The 21925-nt window shown below is 51.9% G+C and overlaps 1 protein-coding gene across 2 annotated transcripts in view; it reads right to left on the bottom strand.

Annotated features, from left to right (window-relative positions):
- Positions 1–21925, bottom strand: part of LOC119441817 (uncharacterized) — a 177375-nt gene that overhangs the window by 37652 nt on the left and 117798 nt on the right. Inside the window, exon 1 of one of the 2 annotated variants that reach the window (XM_037706444.2) lies at positions 3565–3809. The exons of the other annotated variant lie outside the window; for it this stretch is intronic. Coding sequence (XP_037562372.1) covers positions 3565–3589 — 25 coding nt within the window. The 5' untranslated portion in view covers positions 3590–3809. Of the gene's footprint in view, positions 1–3564; positions 3810–21925 lie in introns of those variants that run through there. 2 annotated transcript variants of the gene reach the window in all.

The raw sequence follows: 21925 nt of genomic DNA, 5'->3' as shown, positions 1-21925 counted from the left end.
CGAACGCTGAAATATTAGCCCCGGATAAAGAGGAAGAGAAAACAATAAAAAAAAAAACCGAAACCGTACAGAAAGGTGAAAAGGGGGCTAACAAAAGCTGCGAAGAACAAAAGGCGGGGCTAGGCCCTCATAAGTTTCGAAGGAGAAAAGGTTCCGCTGAACGCGGACCCACTTGCGCGTCCGACTCTCAAGACGTTTCGTGACCACGCTCCGCGTGCGAGCGACACAAACACAGACAGAGAGAGAGAGAAAAAAAAAAAAAAAAAAAGACGGGCTCGTCAAAAATCAGGGCAGGTGAAGGGCGAGAGGAGGGGGGCGGCACAATGTGTGCGCACGTGTATCGACCGAACCGGAAGCGCGCCGGAGTCGCCGAGACGAATGAGAGACGCGTGCATGCTCAAGAGGGCGTGTACCGCTGCAGCGGCAGAAGAGACGACGACGTCCGGCGAAGACATACGCGCGCGCGCGCGCACACGCCTCCCATGCAAATAATACACGCGCGTGCACACACACACCGCTGGAGAGAGCCCATACGCACAACGCCCAGTGCTTCTCACGCTTGCGTTCTCTATATAGCGGGCCGCCCGCCAGTGTGTGTGTGCGTGTGCTCGTACATAGACGCGGTGCCTTTCCATCATCCGTTGGACGCTCCGAGACTTCAGGCTGGACGCGCGCCGTTGCTTGCCCGAGCTCGCCCCCATTCGAAGAGAACAAAACACTACTCGCTGGCCGCGGAGAAAAGGCGCGTCGCCGAAGCAATACATGCGCTTTCCCCCGCTCGTTGGGACGGCACGCCTCCCCTCATGTACACTGTTTCGGTTGCCCGTGGCTCGTCGGAATCCGTGGAACATATGCGCCCGTTTTCGACTGATTCTGCTCCGACTACGGAATCCCGTTGTTAGCAACTGCCCGTCTCAGATGTTGGTGTGACGAAGAAAGAAGGAAAAGAAGAAAGAAGTAGTGATCGTTGGATGAGTTGACCACTACTAGACACTTCAGCTAACAAAACACGCCAAAAGAAAAGGGGAGAGAGGATATTAATTTAACTCATCTACTGTAAACAGCATTTACGTGCTCTCTAATCACTAATAGACACTCTAGCTAACAAAACAGGACAAAAAAGGAGGGGGGAGAGGATATTAATTTAACCAATTTACTGTAAACAGCAGTTACGCGCTCCCTACTTCTCGATACGTGTAGACTTATTTATATCGAGCTGCAGACGCAATCACCTTCTCAAGGGGTTCGCACCGAGAAGGAGAAAGAAGATCGCATATAGACTAAGAGATAACAACGACAACACCACCAAAAGAAAACAAGAACATGAGCAGCAGAAGGGAGATGTAGACAAGAAACCTAACATTCTACAGCACCCGATGAGATGACGCCCAGTCAACAGGTGACGTACGCACAGTTCGGCTGAAACCTTACCGCAATGGCTGTGCAACGGAGACGAGCGGTGCAGTCGCGTTGACAGCCTCCACCATAGCGTTGGGGCCATCCTGTATGATATTCCGATCCCCAGCTTCTCACTAATCATTCTAGCCGCACATCTTTTCATAGAAATGCGAATTCACACCCTTGGATGATACATTAGAAAAATAAATTAAAGATTGTCCTCCAGCTCACTCGTTTAGTTGAAGTGAAAGCCCCTGTTCTTCTGTCCCGCTCAGCGCTTATATATTTTTTTCTCGGAGAAATTCCGCTAGAAAGCGCCAGAGCCCAAAGCCCGCTAAGGATTTCTGCGAGTCCGATAAAGTTTTTTTTTTTTTTTAATTCCAAGGCAGATCGAAATGGTGAGCACAAGGTTGTAAGTATAGCCCGTCTATGAATTGTTACGAACATATACAAGCGAGGCCGGCAATGATATGGTAACGCACGTAAGAGCACTGGGCGCGCCTAACATCGCAGAGCTGTATAGGCGAGTGAATGCGGTAGATCAGCTGGTGAGTGAGTGAGTGAAATAACTTTATTGAGGTCCAGAGAAGACGCAGGGGACACCCCGCGCCACCCGGCTAGTCCCACGTAGGGACCGGCAAGCCGAGATCAGCTGGTGCTGTTAATTTTTTCCCCATGGTGCTTTATTCTACGCAAACCCCAAAATGACCTATAAGATCGACCTTGAGCGGTCCGCAACGTCACGCTTAATGGAACGCTCAAAGAGCACACTTTAAATCGTTCTTACAGGCTCCATAAGAAAGATACGGTATGAACAAACGCGTATGGCAAACCAGTTCTGCAGAAGCCCGCAAGGTGGAGTAATCCCGGACCAGGACGATTTTTTCTTCAGCTGTGAAGCTTTCTTTCCGAGAAACCCGTACGGGGTTTTCTTTGTGGCTTCGTTCTACAAGACGGGTGGATGTCAGTTTTCTCCCTTACATGAATAGCTGCGTATAACTGAAAATGAAATCATCAAGATTTCGACGTGTCGCGGCGTAATTACTATAGCAAGAGTCATTTGCGAGAAAAAACAAAAAACAAACACGAGCCAATTCCAAGTCGACATAAAGCGCAGCAGTTCAGAGCGACGAATAGCAGGTTCGTTTCGCTTGCGTTTCAGTGAAACAAGCGAAAAAAAAAAAAAAAAACGGCATCTAGTTGAGTGCTATTGCGCGCCGTAACTGAAAAATGGTGTCAAAGGTGTCTTTCCATCGTTGCGGCGGCTGATCGTTTCTTTCGGGTACGGAACGTTGTGTAAATGGCGTATACTTTCGCAATGCTTCCGACACACACGTCATGCGCAATGACGCACGTTTAACCTTGCCTTAATGCAACCGGACTAGACACGCCCGAAAATCCTCGAAACGAGCATCAGTGCAAGCCAACGGATGAACTCAAGCTCGAGCATTTTGCCAAAAGCCTCGAGGGCGACATGGCCTGGACTGCCACCCTGGCTCCAGCTGACTACGACTCCGCGTGTCGGTAATCAAACAGCTGACATCGAAGTAAACTACAGTGAAGAAAAAAAAAAAGAAGAAAGAAACCAGCGAGCAATTTCTGCGAGCGTCACTCCGCGGTTCACTTTTCCTCTTTCTTTTCCCACCCCAAATGATTCTAATGTAAGCCTCCAGAACGCTGGCACGCGCCCTGGATAGCATCCAACTACATATTCGCCGAACCGCAGAAAAAAAGAAGTAAATAAATAAGGGCAAAGTCACATCGGACGACAATGGCCGGATGTTGGGAGTACGTAACGAATAGGAGCCTTCGCAAGAAATTCGGCGCCACGTCCATCTTCAGAAAGGCTTCGACGGAAGGCATCCAGATGCCCGCCGAGACATATTGCCAACATGACGGGACCAACGCCGGCAGCGGACGCGAAGAAAACAGTATCGGAGTGACAGCGGCCCATGACGCCGTCGGCGCCGGAGTCTGCGAACCCCGAGGATTCCGAAGCGGGCCTCATCCAGATCCACGTTTCATTCTTCGTGCGCTCGACGCACGCGTACACACGCGCTGACGTATATAAACACGTCCCTTACTCCCCCACTTCCCTCCCTCCCTTACAACGTACGCACTCGTACGCGTACACACACGCGTGGTATACAGATGGCCTATACGTACCCGCCTCGCCCGGACGGGACAGCATGTTGAACGGGCGAAACCGATTCCTTAGCAGCAGCAGCAGTCAGGCAGTTCTTGGTCGCCGCGACAACACTCCTTTTTTTTTTTCTTCCTTTCTTTCTTTTCACCGGGCGCTCCGATGAGACGAGCACAAGATCCCGCGAGCAACGACACAAAGTACACACACGCGCACAGGCTGGCACTGGGCTGTACAGAAGGATCGCGGGCCGCAGACTCGAACGTTCCGTCAGCGCCGGGGATTGCGCGTGCACTGGCAGTCAGCGTCAGCGGGCGCGGTACACAAGCAGCGGAGGAGACGTCGAAGGAGGAGAGAAGGGCGCTGGCAGGAGGGGGAATCTTACGTCGGCGAGCGTGGAGGGGGGGGGGGGGGGGGGGAGTAGCAAAAAAGCCGCGGCGGCGAGCAGTCAATGACCGCAGAGGCAGGCGAAGGCGCTTGTTTCCGCTGGGGGTCCCGCAGCATCAGCAGAAAGAAGCAAGCAGAAGAAACCCGGCACCGTGAAAGCGCAAGCACGCGACTACGGCTCGCTGACGAAAGCCACACCACCACCGCCGCCGCCGCCGCCGCAGAGAAGCCAGTCAGTCAGTCAAGGGGGATGCCCCGGCCGACGCGATCTGGGGACTGGGTGGTGCAGCACCAGCAGCAGCCAGCGTCCGTCCGTCCAACGCCCACCACCGCCGTCACCCTTTCGTCGACGACCCCCCCCCCCCCCTTCTCTCTCCTCCTCTTTCGGGGGCCCACCGTCTCGTCTCCTTTTAGAACCCGTTACGCCGGGTCCGCGCTGGTTTATTTATCGGGGATGGGGGGCAGCAGCCGAAGAGAGAGATTTCCAGAGGGGGGTCTCCCCCGGTAGCCCTCTCTTCTTGCCCCCATGCCCCTCTCCAATATCGCTGTATTATCACCCCCCCCCCCTACCTTCTCACCCCTCTTTTGAAGAGGATGCTGCTCAGGGAGCATCGCGGCGGCGACGCACAGACGAGCAGGAACTGGCGGCGGCCGGCGTAGACGCGAGGGGACGACCCCGATGTTACTCCGGCTGTGCTGGAGAGGGGGTGTCCCCCCCCCCCCCCCCCCCCTGCGCCGCTGCCCTTGAACTCGGGCGCGGCACGCACCGACCACGATGGCTTAGCTCTTGCCCCCCTTCTTCTCTACCGTCGCCTCCTCCCTGATCCTTCATCCAGCGGAGCCTCATCTCCTTACAATACCTCTTCTCCGAGCAGGACCAGCGAGCGCGCGCGATCTCGGCGATCTCGACGACGGCGGCGACGCGCGCGTGCGAGGATATGAGGGAGGGAGGGGAACCAGATTGGCGGTCGCGAACATCCCGGCATCAGCCGGTCGGCATGCGGTCTCGTCCAGATTTGAGCGCATTATATTCGGGTCAGCGACGGCGCGAAGTGCGCGACATACGAGGGAGAGATACATTAAAGATCCGAAACACGAAAAAAAGAAAAAAAAAGTTTCCGAGGAAAAAAAAAATTGCACACGCTGCCATGGCACGCGTGCGGCGTCGTCGTCAGCGATGCACGACTTTTATTTATTTATAGATATTCTTTTTTTTTTCGTACTAGGCGGTACTCTTTTTCTATAGGTAGCGCGAGGTAGTCCGGCACTTTGGCAGGCTGGCAACGGAGGACCCGATAACAATCGCCGATATCAGGATTGACGGATGCGAAGGAAACGTGCCGTCCTCTCCGAACGCGTGCGTGGATAAGCGCGAGGAGGTGAGAAAGATAGGAGCTCAGTATTCAGGAGCACGATCTCCGAAACGATGTAGTTAACAGATTGGCGCAACGCGAGAGTAGCTCGCCCGCCCCGGTCCGCCGAAGAAGAGGCGTGCGGTTTCGATTTGGCTCCACATGGCCGGCCCAGTCCAACGACTCTTATATACTTTTTTTCTTTTCTTTTTGGTTGTATAAGTCTGACGGCCTAAAATGAGGAAAGAACTCGAAACAGTATAACAATGCAGGTCGTGTGGAAAGGGGCCGCGACGGCGAAGAACCCGTTCGTGACTGCGCCGCGCATGCTGCGCGACCAGGCGCACGCACATTCGAAGAGTCTGCGCGTATGCAGGCATCGATTTGTGTGTGGCGGGATGCACTCGAACGCGGGGCGTCGGAGACTGGGGGGAGGGGGGGGGGGGGCAACGAGGATCGATGATAAAGAACAGGGCGTTCGACGGCGGCTGCGTGCCGTTGTATCGTTGGGTATATAGTCTTGCACGAGTCATTGAGCACCTGGCCGGTCGTGGTAGGCGCCGTCGAATTGTGCATCCAATATGCATATATATAGCATAACATTGCGAGACGGACGCGGCTGGCTGCAGGGCGAATGTGTAGGCGCAGAGTCGTTACAAAGCCAGCCGTTTCGCGAGATTGGTTCGCGTGAACAAGATTCTCCATCCCTCGCTGGTTAAAAATAAGGACGGTTTCGATGTAGTGGATTACGTATATGTGCAAACTCACGAGCAAGGAGGTCAAACCGAAGCGCATTCTGTGAGCTCTAGAGGTCGCGCAAATGGCAGCCAAGATGACTCATGGAGGACTGGACTGTTTCGCAAACGCGGTGAGAGAAGGGCCGGCTTGAAAGAATAAATATCGAAGTTGGTCTGGTGGACATGACTATAGAGACCTCGGTTATACATGTGATACGGCGTAGAGTAACAAACTTAGTTACCACACGAGCTTCAATGGCGCCCACCACAGTTAGCAAAATTGCTTCCTTTAACCAGGATGGGTAAGCGTCATGAAACTGGATACGAGGTCTGCCGACGCATTCTGTACCGTTCTGAGAGCTGTACTGCGCGCGCTGCTACGTGATCTTCCCTCCACATGACATAAGAGGGCGGTCCTCGGCAGACCTCCTTGGCACACTTCCACGGCCGGCCACTGTCCGAGGATGCTATCTTGGGCCCACGGACTGACCCTAGCCAGTGGCTTAATAAAGACCGCTTTGTGCGTTTTCAGCCGAAACAGCGGTGGTATGGACGTCTGAAGGAAAGCGGTTTGGCCAATAAGGGTATGCTCCAGCGTAATCGTCCGATTTCCACCGAACCTTTCACTCGCCAAACACTGCTCATACGAATGATACCTCACTGCCGACCTCTAGACTTTCACGTGGCGGAAGGCTATATACGACAAACACCCGCCTGTAGCACAGACCTGGGATGACAGATGAAATGTAAACCGGTGCGCAATAAAACACGAGGGTCCTTCGTGTGTTGTGAGCCATCACGTGACGGCGCCAAGGTTGCCACCTGTTGTTCAGGGCCTACGATCATCTCATGATCATGATGATTGAGTAAAACGGAGAGTTAGAAGAGGGCTGGTGCGCCTCTTTGGCAAACGGTCATGCTTATCATCCCAGCCTTCTTTCTTTATCCCTTGCGAGCACGGAAACAAAAACGATTTGCGAACTGTTAAAACAGCATTACGTCAGTTGGAGTGCTACATCTTGCCACTGAAGGATGACACAGACTGCACATATATGTCACTTTCGACCCACCTCAAGAACTGCCTCAGCCCTGCGCAGCTCCGCTAAAAATGTTTGCCAAAGCTAGCTTCTCCGCAACAACACAGAATGTGTGAGGAAGCCTGCTTCAACCATTCCTTCTGTATGGCGACTGGGCTAACGTAGAAGTATTTATGCCTGGAGTCTGCCTCTATGTAACCGGCAACATTATAACGGTAACAGGAAGCTTCGTTTTGAACAAATTAAGTAAATAATACGTCCCTCACAGATGCGCATCATGAGCGACTCTCAGGGCGGTCCTCAAACCATCACACCATCTCGACATCGGGTGCCTGCTGCACGCAATAAGGTGATCTGACGACTCAAACCGCAGCTACCCGTGTGCAACCCGCCCGCTAAAATCCAGTGATGGCGTTAGCCAGCGTGCTCCAGCGGCGTACACACGTGACGAATACAGCGCGGCGGCTGTATACGTATAACGAGCACGTATAATGGAAGCCCGCATTCTCTGTCGTCTGTGAAATAGTAGCCTCGGAATAATTTCTGACGCAATTGGCACTATAGTGTTCAGCTGTTGCGGCCATTCACGTTAATTAGCCATAAGTATACTCCGGTTAATTGGTGCGCGGTCATCAAACCTTCACGAAGGCTGCTGTCGAGGGGTAACTGTGTCACGCGCGCCGTTACACAACAACGTCCCAGAAAGAAAATAAACACGATCAGGCACGCAGAAAGAAAGAGCGTTCAAAGAGGGGCACTCGGCAAATTGCAAGCGTGTTTGCGTAAGAAGTTCGTCCCGCAGAAGGAACGAAGAGGAGCGAGAAGGTCTAGCACAGCGCGACTGCAAAAGCGGTGCAAGGCATTCTTTTATACGTCGCCGCTTGCAACTCGACCATGGGCAACAGAGCTCAAGCAGATGATACGCGAGAGAGGGAGGAACACACACTGGCGGGTGATGTGCGGAAAAACGAAAGGAGCTGTAAACGAAATAGTATAGACGTACTGAGCGGACACACACACACACACACACACACACACACACACACACACACACACACACACACACACACACACACACACACACACACACACACACACACACACACACACACACACACACACACACACACACACACACACACACACACACACACACACACACACACACACACACACACACACACACACACACACACACACACACAGCATCAAGCGATAGCCAAGGTTGTCGCGAGGCGTGCTTCGTTAAATTACTACACGCGCCGCAGTTCTCTCTTTCGTGCACAGAAACTGCAGGCGGCTTAAGAGCGGCGGTCGCGACGCACCGGCCGTTTCGACAGGAGGCGGGCGGCGTCCGTGGCCCGGCGAGAGAGGGCCATTCGTCGCGCCGGTGGGCTAACGTTATGGCGTCCGACAATTACCATAAAAGCCGTCGCCGATGTGGCGGCGTATATATATCCACGCGCTAACTGGCCGTTACGATAACAGCCGTATAACGGGGGGCCAGCAATGCACTCCTGTCGCCGGGCAGCCAGGCGGTCGATCGAACGGCACTGGACGGAAGGAAGAAGAGGTTGGGGTGGGGGGGGTGGAGGGGAGTCGAAATCTACTGAACGGCAAAAGAGCCGGAGCCCGTTATCAGGAGGGCCGGCAGTTCGGCAGCGTTGCGCAAAGGCCGACGATAGGCGGCGCCCCTTTTAATTTCCGGGCTGCCGACTCCTGCCAGCACTGCAGCGACTGCGACCCCCCCGCCCCCAGTGGGCACCTTGCCTTGTTAATCGGGGACACTTCGTTTACGCAGGCAGCAAGCGATGATGCGAAGCAAACGGGAAACGCGAATCAAACGCAGGCGAGCGTCAGTAACCATGGCCGTTATCGCGGTCACTCGACAATAAATGGCCCACAGGCTCCGCTCACCACCACCACTATGACGGGCGCTCCAAGCTTATCTGAATTTGAAACGCTATAATGAACCATTGTTTAAGGTTTCCCCTAAGCCGCGCCGGAATGTTCACGCATATGTACATACATGTTGTTGCTGAAACGTATTTATTACAGCACATTCTCCTCCTCTCTTGACTATCGTCATCAGGAGTTGACGAGGCTATATAGCAGTCCACGCACCTTAGAGTTGGGCCACGAGGCCCGTCTCACCAAGGTTAAGCAAGGAGTGTGTCTAATATTCGCACATTGTCTTCCATTTCCATTACCTGCCCAAGCAGATGAACCACAAAACTTCCACACAGGCATTTTCAATGCGGGACATGGGACATCCGCGTTTTACACGACACTGCGTTTAGTAAAGTTGTCGAACTTTTCAGCGCAGCACCTTGCGAAACATTGAAGAGTCCTCAGCAAGCCTGGCTCAAATATAACAGTAATGCCCGTTTTCAGTGTTTGTAACAGTGTTCGCAACGTGGACAGCTTTCGTGGTCTTCCACGTAGCAACACTAGCAGCGAAGTTCTGGTTATAGACAGACAACCGTTGTCCTACTGTTGACCGCTGCTGAAACAAGGCCTTTGCTTACGTGTTTTCCGGCCACCGAAGCTTCTCGTCCTCCGGTCTGACATCAATAAGAAAGAAATTTAGAATAACAAAAATACGAAGGGAGGGGGCGGACGACTGTGCGGCGCCGGGAGCGGTCGTCAAAAGAGCTACTCGGTGGCGCAATAAGCAGAAAGTAACGGAGTTTTCAAGGTCTGTCGATGAAGCGCGCGCGTTCTGAAAGGGACGTGGTAAAAAGGTCGGAGCGAAGTCCTTTTTTTAGCTCTCGTCGGGAGGAGCCATTGACATTGACTCTGGCGAGCCGCGCAACTTCCAGCGGCAGCGGGAGTCAAGGGAACGGCCGCGTTCCGAACGAACTCTTTTCATCGCTTATTACCACCGACTCTCTCGCCAGTCGGCGACCCTGACTCAATCGCTCGCAAACGGGCGCCCGCCCTGCAAACAAACGGAGGCCGTCAGCGCTGGAACGGAAGGCCGAAGCCCCCGAACCCGAACAAGGATACTACTTGAGCGGTATACACCGCGATCGAACAAACGTGGCGCGGTAAACTCTTCGTACATTCACATTTCCGTTGTAAACAGTGGCTGGCCAAATATCGGTCGCAGGGAGTTAGTGCAGGGCAAAGAAAGAATAAACAAACGGAATGTGACTGCTCGGTTTTAAAAGGAGGAAACGCATGTATTTTAAGAAACGTGCGCGTCACCGAGCAATAAACGTTAAGGAAGACGGCGAGCGAGTGAATTCTGCGAAGTTTTCTGCATACAGTGAAATGACGAGTCACACACACACGACCTCAAGTCTACATTGAATGGGTAAAAATCCATAAAAAAATGGTGACATAGTACCTCTCCTCAGTTGGATCCAGGATCCGGATTCCCGTGTGAGGATCCTTCTGAGCTTTCGAGCAGTAAAGAAAGCCCCATCACCACAATGACAAGAGCAGAGAAGTCAACCCTCTGCATCGTTCTCCTATACCGTCTAGGCATACCCCACCCTGACAGCCCATTTCAAATTACTCTTCCTAAAAGCATGAATAGCCTAGAGCGGAAGTATACGTTAAAGAGACATCATGAAGACGTCTTCAAATAAACAGGTCACACAGAAGTTGACCTCGGGATACGCGCCATTCTCATTACGGAGGGTAACCCCGTGAGTGATTTCATGTCTGTGTTCGTGCACGCGCGCGCGCCGCTTGTCTGTGTGTTCAGCGAGGGCCTCCCGTCAAGCGGCCTCTCACGGACTTTGGGCTCGCAGAAGTAAGTAAGGGTTGTCCACTACAACGACAGTGGAAAACAAGGGAACGGGGTCGGCCACCAGCATCATATACGAAGAAGCACAATACGCTGGCGCAGAGCGATACATTACGAGAGTGGAAAAAACTTAAAAGACAGCGGTATATGTCTGCTGTGTAACGCCAGAACTATACAACATGACACTCTGGGTCAAAGTTCAAGTCTGAGAACCCGCGCACTAACTTACAAGCACGTAGGGGTTCTTTGTGGGAGACGACGCAGTCACATTCAGGAAGCGTACGGTCCTGCCTTAAAAAAAAAATATATCGAAAAAAAAGGGAAAGCCCCTCCGATTTCCGGGCAAAAGCTTTCTTTCTTTCTTTCTTTCTTTCTTTCTTTCTTTCTTCTTCTTTTGCTCGTCTTTGTGAGAAGTACTCCATGACCTGCTTATTGTATATTTACATTGCCACAACTCACCAGTGAAGCTACAGTGCGCGTGGAAGTACTGCCTCGCTCAAAATGTCACGACCCTTCTCGCGCAATCCTCTTTCCGTGATAAGCAAGCAGTGAACGTGCATAATGCTAAATCCAGAAAGCCCGCCTGCCCTCGGGACCTCGTCAACAGAAATTCATTTCGGAGCATCACCGCATTCCGTATATGGCTAACCCTCCGTGGTCGCGTTGCGCTGCTAAGCCCGAGATCGCGGGATCAAATCCCGCGGCCACGGAGGCCGCATTTCTATGGGGCCGAAACGCGAAAACGTCCGCGTACCGCGTATTGGGCGCACGTTAGAGAACCCCACGTGGTCAAAATTAATCCGGAGTCCCCCACTATTGATACGCGGTGTGCCTCATAATCGTATCGTGGTTTTGGCACGTAAAACGCCGGAACTTATTTTAATATGTGGCTATATACAAGTGTGACACGCAATCTTCTGAGCGACTGCGTACGTATAGGTACGCACTATATATAGGCGTTCATCGAACGAAATTATAGAGTGGATTTCATACGAACGGCACACCTAAAAGCGCGCTGCCGCGCGATAGCACCGAGTTATCGGAATATTCAATGACCGCTTCAAGGGCCGTTACCCGACAATGCGCAGTTTCACGTGGGATGCGTGAACCGCATTGATAACAATCAACGAACGTGATCCTTCTCTTTGCTCCGGCCCCGGTGACTTCTTTAGTACTTCATGGTGGCATGGGCACCAAAACGAGCACAGCCGAAAGGCGCGGTGTTCTAGCAAGGTATATTAAGGCCTGAAGAATTAAGAAGACCACGCAGTATAAATTATGAATTTCGATTTTCGCGAACATATACTGCGCATGAACGACAGCAATAACGTATTGGAACTGAACGTTTTCTTCGGAATAGGGGTTTCGCATGGCGTAATTAAGGCGTAAATATTACTTAAGATTAACGCCCACTGCTAGTATTGTCATTCATGTCTGTTCACTGAAGCTGTACAATACATAGTATGGCCGCGTGCGCAATTAACTCCCTCCCAACCGAACTGCAGGCTTCCTTCGTCGGACGCATATGGCCTATATAAACAGAGCACACTTCTGGACTTCATTGAGTATCATTGAAGCTTTGCCCGGTCGCTAAATCTTATTTAGCCTTCTGTGCCCCATTATCAAATGTTTATAAAGGAAGTAAAAGTAAGCGAGATTGCTTCTGTGCGTCGACTTCGACGCTTTAATTGTAAAGGTCATTAGTGCGCGAATTTCTCAATGTTTTCTGTTTGCTTCTATAGCTTTGCTTGTGTGTAAGACGAGCGTATAGAGAGAATCGGTGAATCGCATATTCGACCTTGCAGTGAATTTCTTCGTCGTTGGTGGCACATTTATTTGTCGGAAGGATTCATTGAATATACTATATTATAGGAGACATCTTTTTAGGAGGACACGGGTTCGCATCCCTGCAGCGCCGGCTACGTTTGACTGGGGACAGAATGTGATAACACCCGTGTGCTGAGATATCTGTGTTAAAAACGCTCATTTTGGAGGGTCTAAATTAATTCCAATTACTTTTCATGTATTTCGCGCGTTTCGCGTAACCCATCTGTGAGCCGTAACAAATGGTACCGCTGCCCCTGCGTATATATATATATATATATATATATATATATATATATATATATATATATATATATATATATATATACTACGTCCTTTTTCTTGCTTCTGACGTCTTCAAGAAACCTTCATAGACGAACACACTAGAAAAAAAAACGAAAACGAAAAAAAAAAGGGGGGGGGAAGAGGATGAAGAACAGAAATTACAAAGACTCACTGACTATAGTTCGCGTTCTCTCCATGCATTTTCCGTTCCCGTTTTCCCATCTACACTAATGTCTACCGTGAGGGCCACAGGGCCAGTGTAAGCGTCCCTCCGCGTGGTGCACCGTCAAAAGTGCACATACGCGATCACCCGTTAGCACGCAGTAGTAACAGGTCATGGAAGAAGTGTGCTTCCCCATTAACCTAACCTGACCTAACCTAACCAGTGTTTGCTTACGCGAATGAGCGGCGGATCGCCATCGGCCATTTTTAATTTAGCGCTCTTTATGCATGTAGACCACCGCCGACATATTCTTCCTGTCATCTTCACGCTTGGAGGCCCCCTTTTCCGTCTCGTATATACCACTTCGCACGGCACATCGCCGGAGCCACCGATGATAAACGTGATTGCGTATACGCGGAACCGACGCCGCCGCCGTAATTAATGACGACGGGCTCTCTCCCCTGGCGAGACGAGTCCATCGGTGGCGGGCAGCAGCCGGCGTGCACCGCGTCTCCATCTCTCGGTACTGAGGAGCGCACGGTTCTACTCCTGTCTCGAGCGCTCATCAGGCATACGCGTCCATCGTAATAAGGCGCCGTTCCTTCAAGTTGTCGTCGTCGCCTCTGCACTTCTTGGTTTATATAGGGAGTGCTTCGAGAGTGATGGAGTGAGACAAACTGCTCGCGAAGAAGAGCCACCATGGTGCCTGAGAGCCAATCTTCGTTCTTTTACGGTAATAACGACAGAGGCGCTTTTAACCGCCGCCGAAAACTTGGCGACCTGCTGTGAGTTTTTCTAAGCGTGCGAACCGACATTCCTATTCGCACAAGTTCGTCTGTCATTTCCTAATACGCTCTCTACCTTTCGCAAATTGTGCGTGTCACACATACACTGTAAACGTCCAACCATATATATGAGAGCGTCCTGGAGCGTTTTCACGCGCTTGCGCGGCCTTTGCGTGGTTACGTCTTGTGAGGGAGGACGAGAAAGAGCGAGAGCTACGCGGTCACCCTTGTCCTTCTCTCCGTGTCTCGTGCCGCCGGTGTCCTATACGATCAGTGGCGCTCTTTTTATCGCCTACCGCTCCCAGCAGACGTATACAGAAGCGCACTGACGCGTCGTTACCGATGTCGTGTATAGTTACAGTGGCTTCAGCTCACCGGCGAATACAGTTCCGAAGGCGAAAATTACGTGCGCCATGTGGCCCAGCCCGCAATGAGTTTTCATGCGACGATTCGCGAGGGCTGCGCAGACGGCCCAGCGCCAAACTTCGATCAACGGGTTTTTAATCTGTGCTTAAGGCGAGCTGAAGAATTTTGCTTCGAATGTTATAGTCTTGAGCCTTCCTCGGAAAACAAGAAGCGGAAGAAGAAACGCTGTGCCCTTAGAGATTAGAAATAGTCACATTCCAGAGCACGGGACGAGTGACTTAGATTTTTGGCTCCAGTAAGACTGGTCAGGGTATGTATATACGCTTGACGTAAACTGTCAGTGCATGGTGTGCGAATTCTGCGAAACTCTCAGAAACACTCTTATATTATACTTATCAATTATACTCTCAGAAACACCCATACCGCGCATCAAACGCTGCATGCAGCATATTAAAGGGGGGAGGGGGGGGGGGTTTAACAGCTGTGGCCATCGCTTCTCCACCAAGATTTGTGATAGCAAAGGTTAAAAACGCGCGCGCGCTTGCGTACGTGCGAGGGCGCTGACTTTAGCTGGAACTGAGCTCGCGATTACGGCGTCTTCTCAAAGAAGCCCTCTCCTGTCTTGGCTTTCCTCCTCCGAGTTAATTTCTTCTCGCCAGGTCGGCTGACAAAGACCGCGCAGTTTGTCGCTATAGCTGCACGTTTATGATATCGCTTAGTTCGCCTCGTCTCGAGTGCGCTGCTGCTGGTTGCTTCAATTAGACACACGCGACAACCAGCCGACCGACAAGCGCCCGCAGCTGTGTGGTCCGCGCGCGCCGTAGTATTTCAGCGAAGGGCCCTGCTGTGAGGCTGGCACCCGTTTCAAGCGTTCCAAGCACTCCCGGACCCCGTTGGTATGAAATAAAAATAAGCCAGACAGAAAGGAGACGCGTGTAGCAAAACGAGACATGCGCGCCCCTGCTGAAGTTGTAGCATGGTCTTGGCTGTGCGCAATGCACTTTTGTTTTTTGTCCCCCCAATTCTTAGAAGAACGTCGGAGAGAGTGAGAGAGGGTGCTTGCTGCACAAAGGAAAATGGAACGCGAAACGAGAGATGGGCGAAACGACGCTTCCTGTCGGAGAAGTGCGCCCGTGCGACGCCTCGTGGGTGTGTGTTATAGGTTGCCGAAGCCGGAGGCAACAACAACGCCCCGCGGTTACGGTTGCTGTCTATTTGGAGCAGCCACACGTACGACTTCCGTGCAGCAACCCCCGCCCAATCTTGAAGAGAGACGGACAAGCGGCGCGGTGCCTGGGCCCCCGAATCGATTTAGCATGCTCGACGGCGCGTCGCCGACAGACGTCGTCTTTTCGTACGCGCACCCTCGTTCTCGTCTCTTATACTGCACGTGTATCCCACATGCACGGAAAGTAACAGCCGAGGGGGGGACTGAGAAAAGAGCGAGAGAGAGATGAGGAGGAGGAGGAGGATGCACGTTGAATAAGCCCGGCTGGCCAAAATCAAATCCCGAGCCCTCCACCACGGCATCTCTCGTGGCGTCATGAGTATATTATATATATATATATATATATATATATATATATATATATATATATATATATATATATATATAGAGAGAGAGAGAGAGAGAGAGAGAGAGAGAGAGAGATACACGCATAGGAACGCAAAAGCTCACACGTTAAATATCGTTAATTGTTACCAATCAGTCTCACTAAGAGTCTCCCTCCACACGCGGACTATTCTCATAATGGTACAGCAAGAATGAAAGAAGGGAACAAGCTTAGTAAAGAAAGAAAAAATGTAATGTGTTCGATTTCACGTTCGCGCAAAATTGTAAGGTCCTTGTGCTGAGCTGCACTCGGTCATGCGATGTTAGTAGTGGTTCACCCTGAAAAAAAAAAATCGATGCATCTCGTTGTGTTACGGCTAACTGAAGCGGACAGGAGTACTTGTAAAACGTTGTTCGCTCAACATCGAACAGGGAAACGCATAACACACGAGCCACATAGATGTAGAGAGGAACGTTACCTAAGACACGCTCGTACGCGAACTTTCCCGTCAGCAACGCGATGCTATCGGCACGAAATCGAAGGGACAGCACCGCTAGGGGAGTCAGGGGCGTGCCACGTATATCTGTATAGGTTAGTATGCAAACAAAACGCGCAACCCGTCCACATAACAGCCCACGTATTTCTCAGACGCGGCGGTGCCATCAAAGCCAGGAGCGTAACGGTAACAACGTCTAAAGAAAGAAAAAGACGTAGTTCAAGAAGAAGACAGCACAAAGTGTGCCGCAGACAAACGAAACTCGCACGCAGCTACAGAGCCGCGCGCTGCGCGTGCAACGACGCACAGAGCCGGTGTGTATCAACGGCTGGCCGTGGATGGCTGCGCCTGTCCTTGACGTCGCGCCTTCTCTTCACGTGACGAGACGGGTCACGGGTGCTCGGGACGCCTCGTCTCAGGAGACTGAACCGCCGCCGCCACCACCACCACCTCGAGCGAGGCTTCGCCCGCCTCTCCCGACGCACCCCGTGTGCGAGAGACGCTCGGCCGAGGCAAAAAGGAAAGCCTCGGCAGACGCAATAGCGGCCCTCACTGTGCCCTATACGTATACACTATACGAAGGCAGGCAGGCAAAGCATGGAAAAGAGCAGCCGTGCGACAGCGCGCATTGAGAAGCCGACGCACGTATACATAGTGTATCTGCTGCGCGTGGCGGGGACCGCGGGCTGCGGGGCGTCGCTTCTTCGGCGTGCCCTTCGACCCCCACGATTCCCGAAATAGAGCGGCCGTCGCAGGGACGAGACGCGGTGGCGTTATCGCACGTCTTCCTCTTCTTCTTCTTCTTCGTTCTCCCCGCGCGAGTTGCATATAACGCTGCTGCTGTTCTCCCGGGTTCGTGAGCGGCTGCGAATGTAGAGCGCGAGCGCGTGCTGCGTGAAGCGACGGCGGCGGCGTCCTGCTCCTCCGGAACGGCTCCTGTCACTCCGTCTGTCTGGGCCCAAACGAGCCGCGACCCGGTGTTCGCCCTCCCTACTTCACTGTCTCGAGCGCGCACGCTACGGAAACGCCGCAGCTCGGGCGGCCCTTGGCCCGGATACGCAACTGCCCCCCATCCCTCCGACTTTCTTGCTAGCCGCTCGGTATCGCTTGCAGCAATTGATCTACTGGTTCGTGTATATTGGACGCATATGCGCGTGTTTATACGCAGAGTGGAGTCCCCCCGCGTTGTATTGCAAGAAATGGGTGCGAGTTCTTGGCCCTTTTCAACCGGAACGTCAGCAACCTCGTGGATCCCAGTGAAATCGTCTGCATGGGGCATGAATCCGGTATCATTAAAAGCGCTGTCCTCGCATTTAGTTTCGATTAGACGATTAGACGATTTCGATAAGACGACCGCAGTCGCTGAGCAGTGCTATTGGATTACCAGCACGGTTGAGTATGACCACTCAACACCACGTCGTTAATACGTAATGCTTACGCAGCATTGAGATAACTCCCCGAGGGGATCCTACTTAATTTTTTTATTGAGCCACCAGTTCAATGCACTTTCACTCGTTATTTGGCTTTCAGATGTTTCCTTATATATCTCTGAAGATACACCTTATAAGACAGGGCCGAGGGTGGATGAGGGAGTAATCTGACACCACAGAAATCCAGTGGGTTTGTAAAATCCAAGTCCACGACACAAGCAAGTTCGGCGCTTTGTGGCCGCGAGTAAACGTACATCTCGTTTTTCAGCCGAGCGGCACCCCTGGAACCGAGGCCGTCGACCACAAGAAGACGCTCGCCCCGGGCGATGTTGGCCGAGAGGCCTCACAGATGTTGTACAGGGTGTCACCATCTCTGTCTCTCTCTCTCTTCACATCGACGCCGTCTTCACCCGTAATCGCTGCGCTACTTATGACGCAAGCTTCTGCAACCCTACGCAGGCTGAGCGCGATGAATGACCATGGCGAATGCCGCGCTAAAAGCCCTCTCATAGCTGGCACCCTCGGCGAGGACCACCGTCTAAATGTGTTTCTTGGCCGTCCACTGCTGTTTACAACATCAACAGTACGCGACAAGGCGACCGAAAGGGGGCGAAGCGCATATCTCGTATACATATACGTGACCTTGCGACAAGCAGCTGTGTGTGCGTCCACGCATCTTTGATGTCGGGCACTGGAGCAGTCTTTGCTCTAGCTCAGTCATATATCTTGAACAAGCAAACAAACGAACGAAGAACATGCACAAACTAACGACAGCGCGAAGTCTTGCAACATTCGGTGCTGAATCTGCAGAGGCGCGCGTAAGGCTACTGCGTGAAGCAAGCGAACGTGGTAAATGCGAAGCGGAATATTCATTAGAGTAAATATACAAGCACGATGAAACAGAGTAAGCAAGCTGATTGAGTCGGATGCAGCTACACTTATACCGCATGTACAGCTGGTGCGGGTGTTTCTTTCTTTCTTTCTTTCTTTCTTTCTTTCTTTCTTTCTTTCTTTCTTTCTTTCTTTCTTTCCTTCTTTCTTTCTTTTTTTTCTTTCTTTCTTTCTTTCTTTCTTTCAATTATATAAGAACTACCGTATGCTTGTTTTGTTTGCTACACTTTAAAAGATCTAAATGGACTGTGAAGTGGAATTCAAGTACGATGCACTTGCCGTTACTTATACGATTCCAAAGCTCCGCCACGCGTGCACGTATTACACCCGTCGTGCGAATGTTGTGGCAGGAATTCAAACCCTCGACCTCCCACGAAGCAGTGAAATATGCCACTGGCGCTGAGCCAAGCCGGCGGTTAGAATGAGAAGCAGAACTGAGCTGTATGCTCTCGCATATATTCTACAGAAAAGCAGAACAACCTTAGTTCGCTATAGAGCGGCACCGAAGACGAATGAAAAGAAAATAATCGAACTTAACGCGAACAAGCGCAGCATGCGCGAGTGGTAAACACACAACGCCCACGTGTATATACTACGCGCCACGCGGCCGTCAAGCGAGTATGTACTTATCGCAAGCCAGCGATGATCTGGCGTCGCGCACGCCTTCCCGCCCACTGCACACGGGCGGCTGTTGTTATTTTGCAGCGCGTCGGGCCGACCAGATGCGGCTCGGGATGCGGCGGAGCGGTCGAGCACCGTTCGGCGTCCCACATCCAGGGCGTGACCCTTTCGAAAACTACGGAGAAAAAAGGAAAAAAAAAAAACGATAAGAGGTAAGCGGGGAAGCTTAGGCCGTCGTCCCAGGCTGACGACCAAGAAATCCATCCTGTCCAGTCAAGGATGCGAGAGGTGAATGCCGGCAGAGGGAGAGAAAGGGGAGAGGAGGTCGACAACGGCCCAGAGAGGAAACCGTATCAACTACAGGCGGGCGTGCGATGCGCGCTCGCCGCCTCACATCCATCGGAGACGTTGGCAGGGCACTTGCTGCATCGGTCCTGTTGCCTGCCAAGGGCAGGGGAGAACCGGCAGCGGCTATATAGCGTTGCCGTGACAACGCGAAGCACCGGCTGGCAGCGCCGGAGCAATGCGGGAGACACGGATGTCTAAGCTCGGTTCAAAGCACGGATGCTGCGAAGTGGTAGTATACTCCCGAACAGCGAATTCGGGCGAGTCGAGACGATACCTTCTGCGGCTTTTGCTTGCGTGGCATGCGAGCCCGGCGTGAAAGAAGATCGGGGCTCGGGCGCAATATCTAGTGAACTCCCATGGGGTCGTCGAGTTCGCGCCTTGCTCGGCGCGAAGTTCGCACATTCCCGCGACCATGGGAGGAGTCCTCTTTTACGCGGGCTAAAATAGCAACGTAGCTACGTGAAATTGGGTTTGGACGATGGACGCGACGAGGAATAGCGTCTCGGGTGTATACTGTATATACGCCTCTGAGGATATCTTGGCCTGCATCCTTTCCGCAGAATCCCAAGTTGGATTTCCCGTTTCCTCCACATGTTACAAAACAGTCGCGACTTTTTTTTTTCTTTTTTTTAGTCAGTCATCAGGATTACGAGGAGCCTAGATGTTTCGGCTGGGTTATTTCCGACGAGATATAGGTACGCTTGATGCGGATAAGATTCATCTCAAATAACGGTCATATAGAAGTTAATTTTGGCGAAAGCTGTTAAGACTTAGTAACGATATTGACCAACCGAAGTACGTTGTGGTTCGGATGACAGGACATTACGTTACATAGTAGGACGCACACGTATACGTAAATAATTGCGAAGTAGTATATGTCCCAAGAAACGAAGATGTGTGCGAACCCGCTTTTAAATGAAAAGAACTTTGCTTATACCTCTATATCTCATCATCACATGCATGCTCTAAAATTCAGAGAAAGTGCGAATATCAACATCGTCATCCGCGACTTCATCACGCAATCACTGCAGACAAGGGGTTCAGGCGCCAACTTCAGAAATTTAAGTTTGGTATTTGTTTACTCCGCTAATAACACGTTAGTGACGGAGGAACAAAAAAACTCCAGTTTTAAAGAATGGCTTACGAAGTTAGCAAACTAAATCAGCATTCCACTTTAGCGGCCCTTTAAAAACACTTTTAGGCAAGGAACATCGTCGATGTTCCGGATGGTTCAAGGGCGCACAGCGAGGAATTCTCCCGAATCTCAAGAGTATATGAAATAACGCTCAAAGCAGACGCGTGTTGTAAGGGCGGGGAGAGAACCGAGCGCTATCCACTGCAGACCGAATCAACCATGCCGCACCAATACTCGTCGCGACATTGCCAGCGTCTGCGTTTGCCGACAGCTGCCAATTAGCGGAGCCAGCACCGGGGGCGAGAAATCGGATTTGCGCTCCTGCACTTCCGCAAACACACGCGCGCACTAACTGGCTGTGCGCTGTGCGTATATGCGTAAGTAACGGGCACCGATGCGCTCTCACAGTCAGCTCGAGCAACGTATACACAGGCTCTACGTGCTCATTCGAAATGCGCGTTGGCAAGCGGGAGATTACGTATGTAGTCAAAATGTTGACTACGTTCTTTTAATCAGTTCCGACAAAACGGCCGAGAACAGCCCGTTCGTATATAGTACGTGCGCGCAGGTGCATTTCGTGCGCGCTGGTCGTTCTGGAGAAACGGGCCTATTGCGAAAACAGTGCGCCCTAGCGCTGCCTATAACCACACAATTCCTCCCACCACTTATCTTCAGTCCGTTGAACCGCAGCACAATGTATACTATGGTAGACGTACTTTTAATATGCGTTAAAAAAAAAAAAGCGGTGCGTATATTGAACGCGGACTGTGTAAAGACGGCCGCCGAGTTCGTGCACTAGGTGGTCGCCACACAACTGCGATATTCAGCAGCTGTGAGTGGCTGGCTATAAGAGCTTTTGTCGCCGCGCCTTTCGGTTTCCTCACTCACTTGTCTGTACACATCGGCTGACAAGGAGGCTGTGCTGAAACATTCAATACATAGCGAACCGGCGGCGAAAGAACAAACCACAGAAAGCGCGACCCGTGTCGTGCACTCGAGAGTTGTTACTGCAGAACAGAAGATGACCGAAGCCCCAATGCATGGTTCGCAAGCCACTCGATTGACGCAACAGCCAGAAAAGCGGTGGGCTTCTGAGATTGGCTCGCTCGAGGCCGCCAGGAGATTTCCGCCCAAGAGGGGACGGGGGGGATTCTTGTGCGTCCTCCCGAGAGCCGCAGCACGAGTGGCCGTAACAGTAAAAGAAGCTAATGACCGCG

The sequence above is a fragment of the Dermacentor silvarum genome, chromosome 2 (genome assembly GCF_013339745.2).
Source record: "Dermacentor silvarum isolate Dsil-2018 chromosome 2, BIME_Dsil_1.4, whole genome shotgun sequence".
NCBI lineage: Eukaryota > Metazoa > Arthropoda > Arachnida > Ixodida > Ixodidae > Dermacentor > Dermacentor silvarum.
Note: the sequence above shows the minus strand (reverse complement) of the source record. Positions and strands in the feature narration are given on the sequence as shown.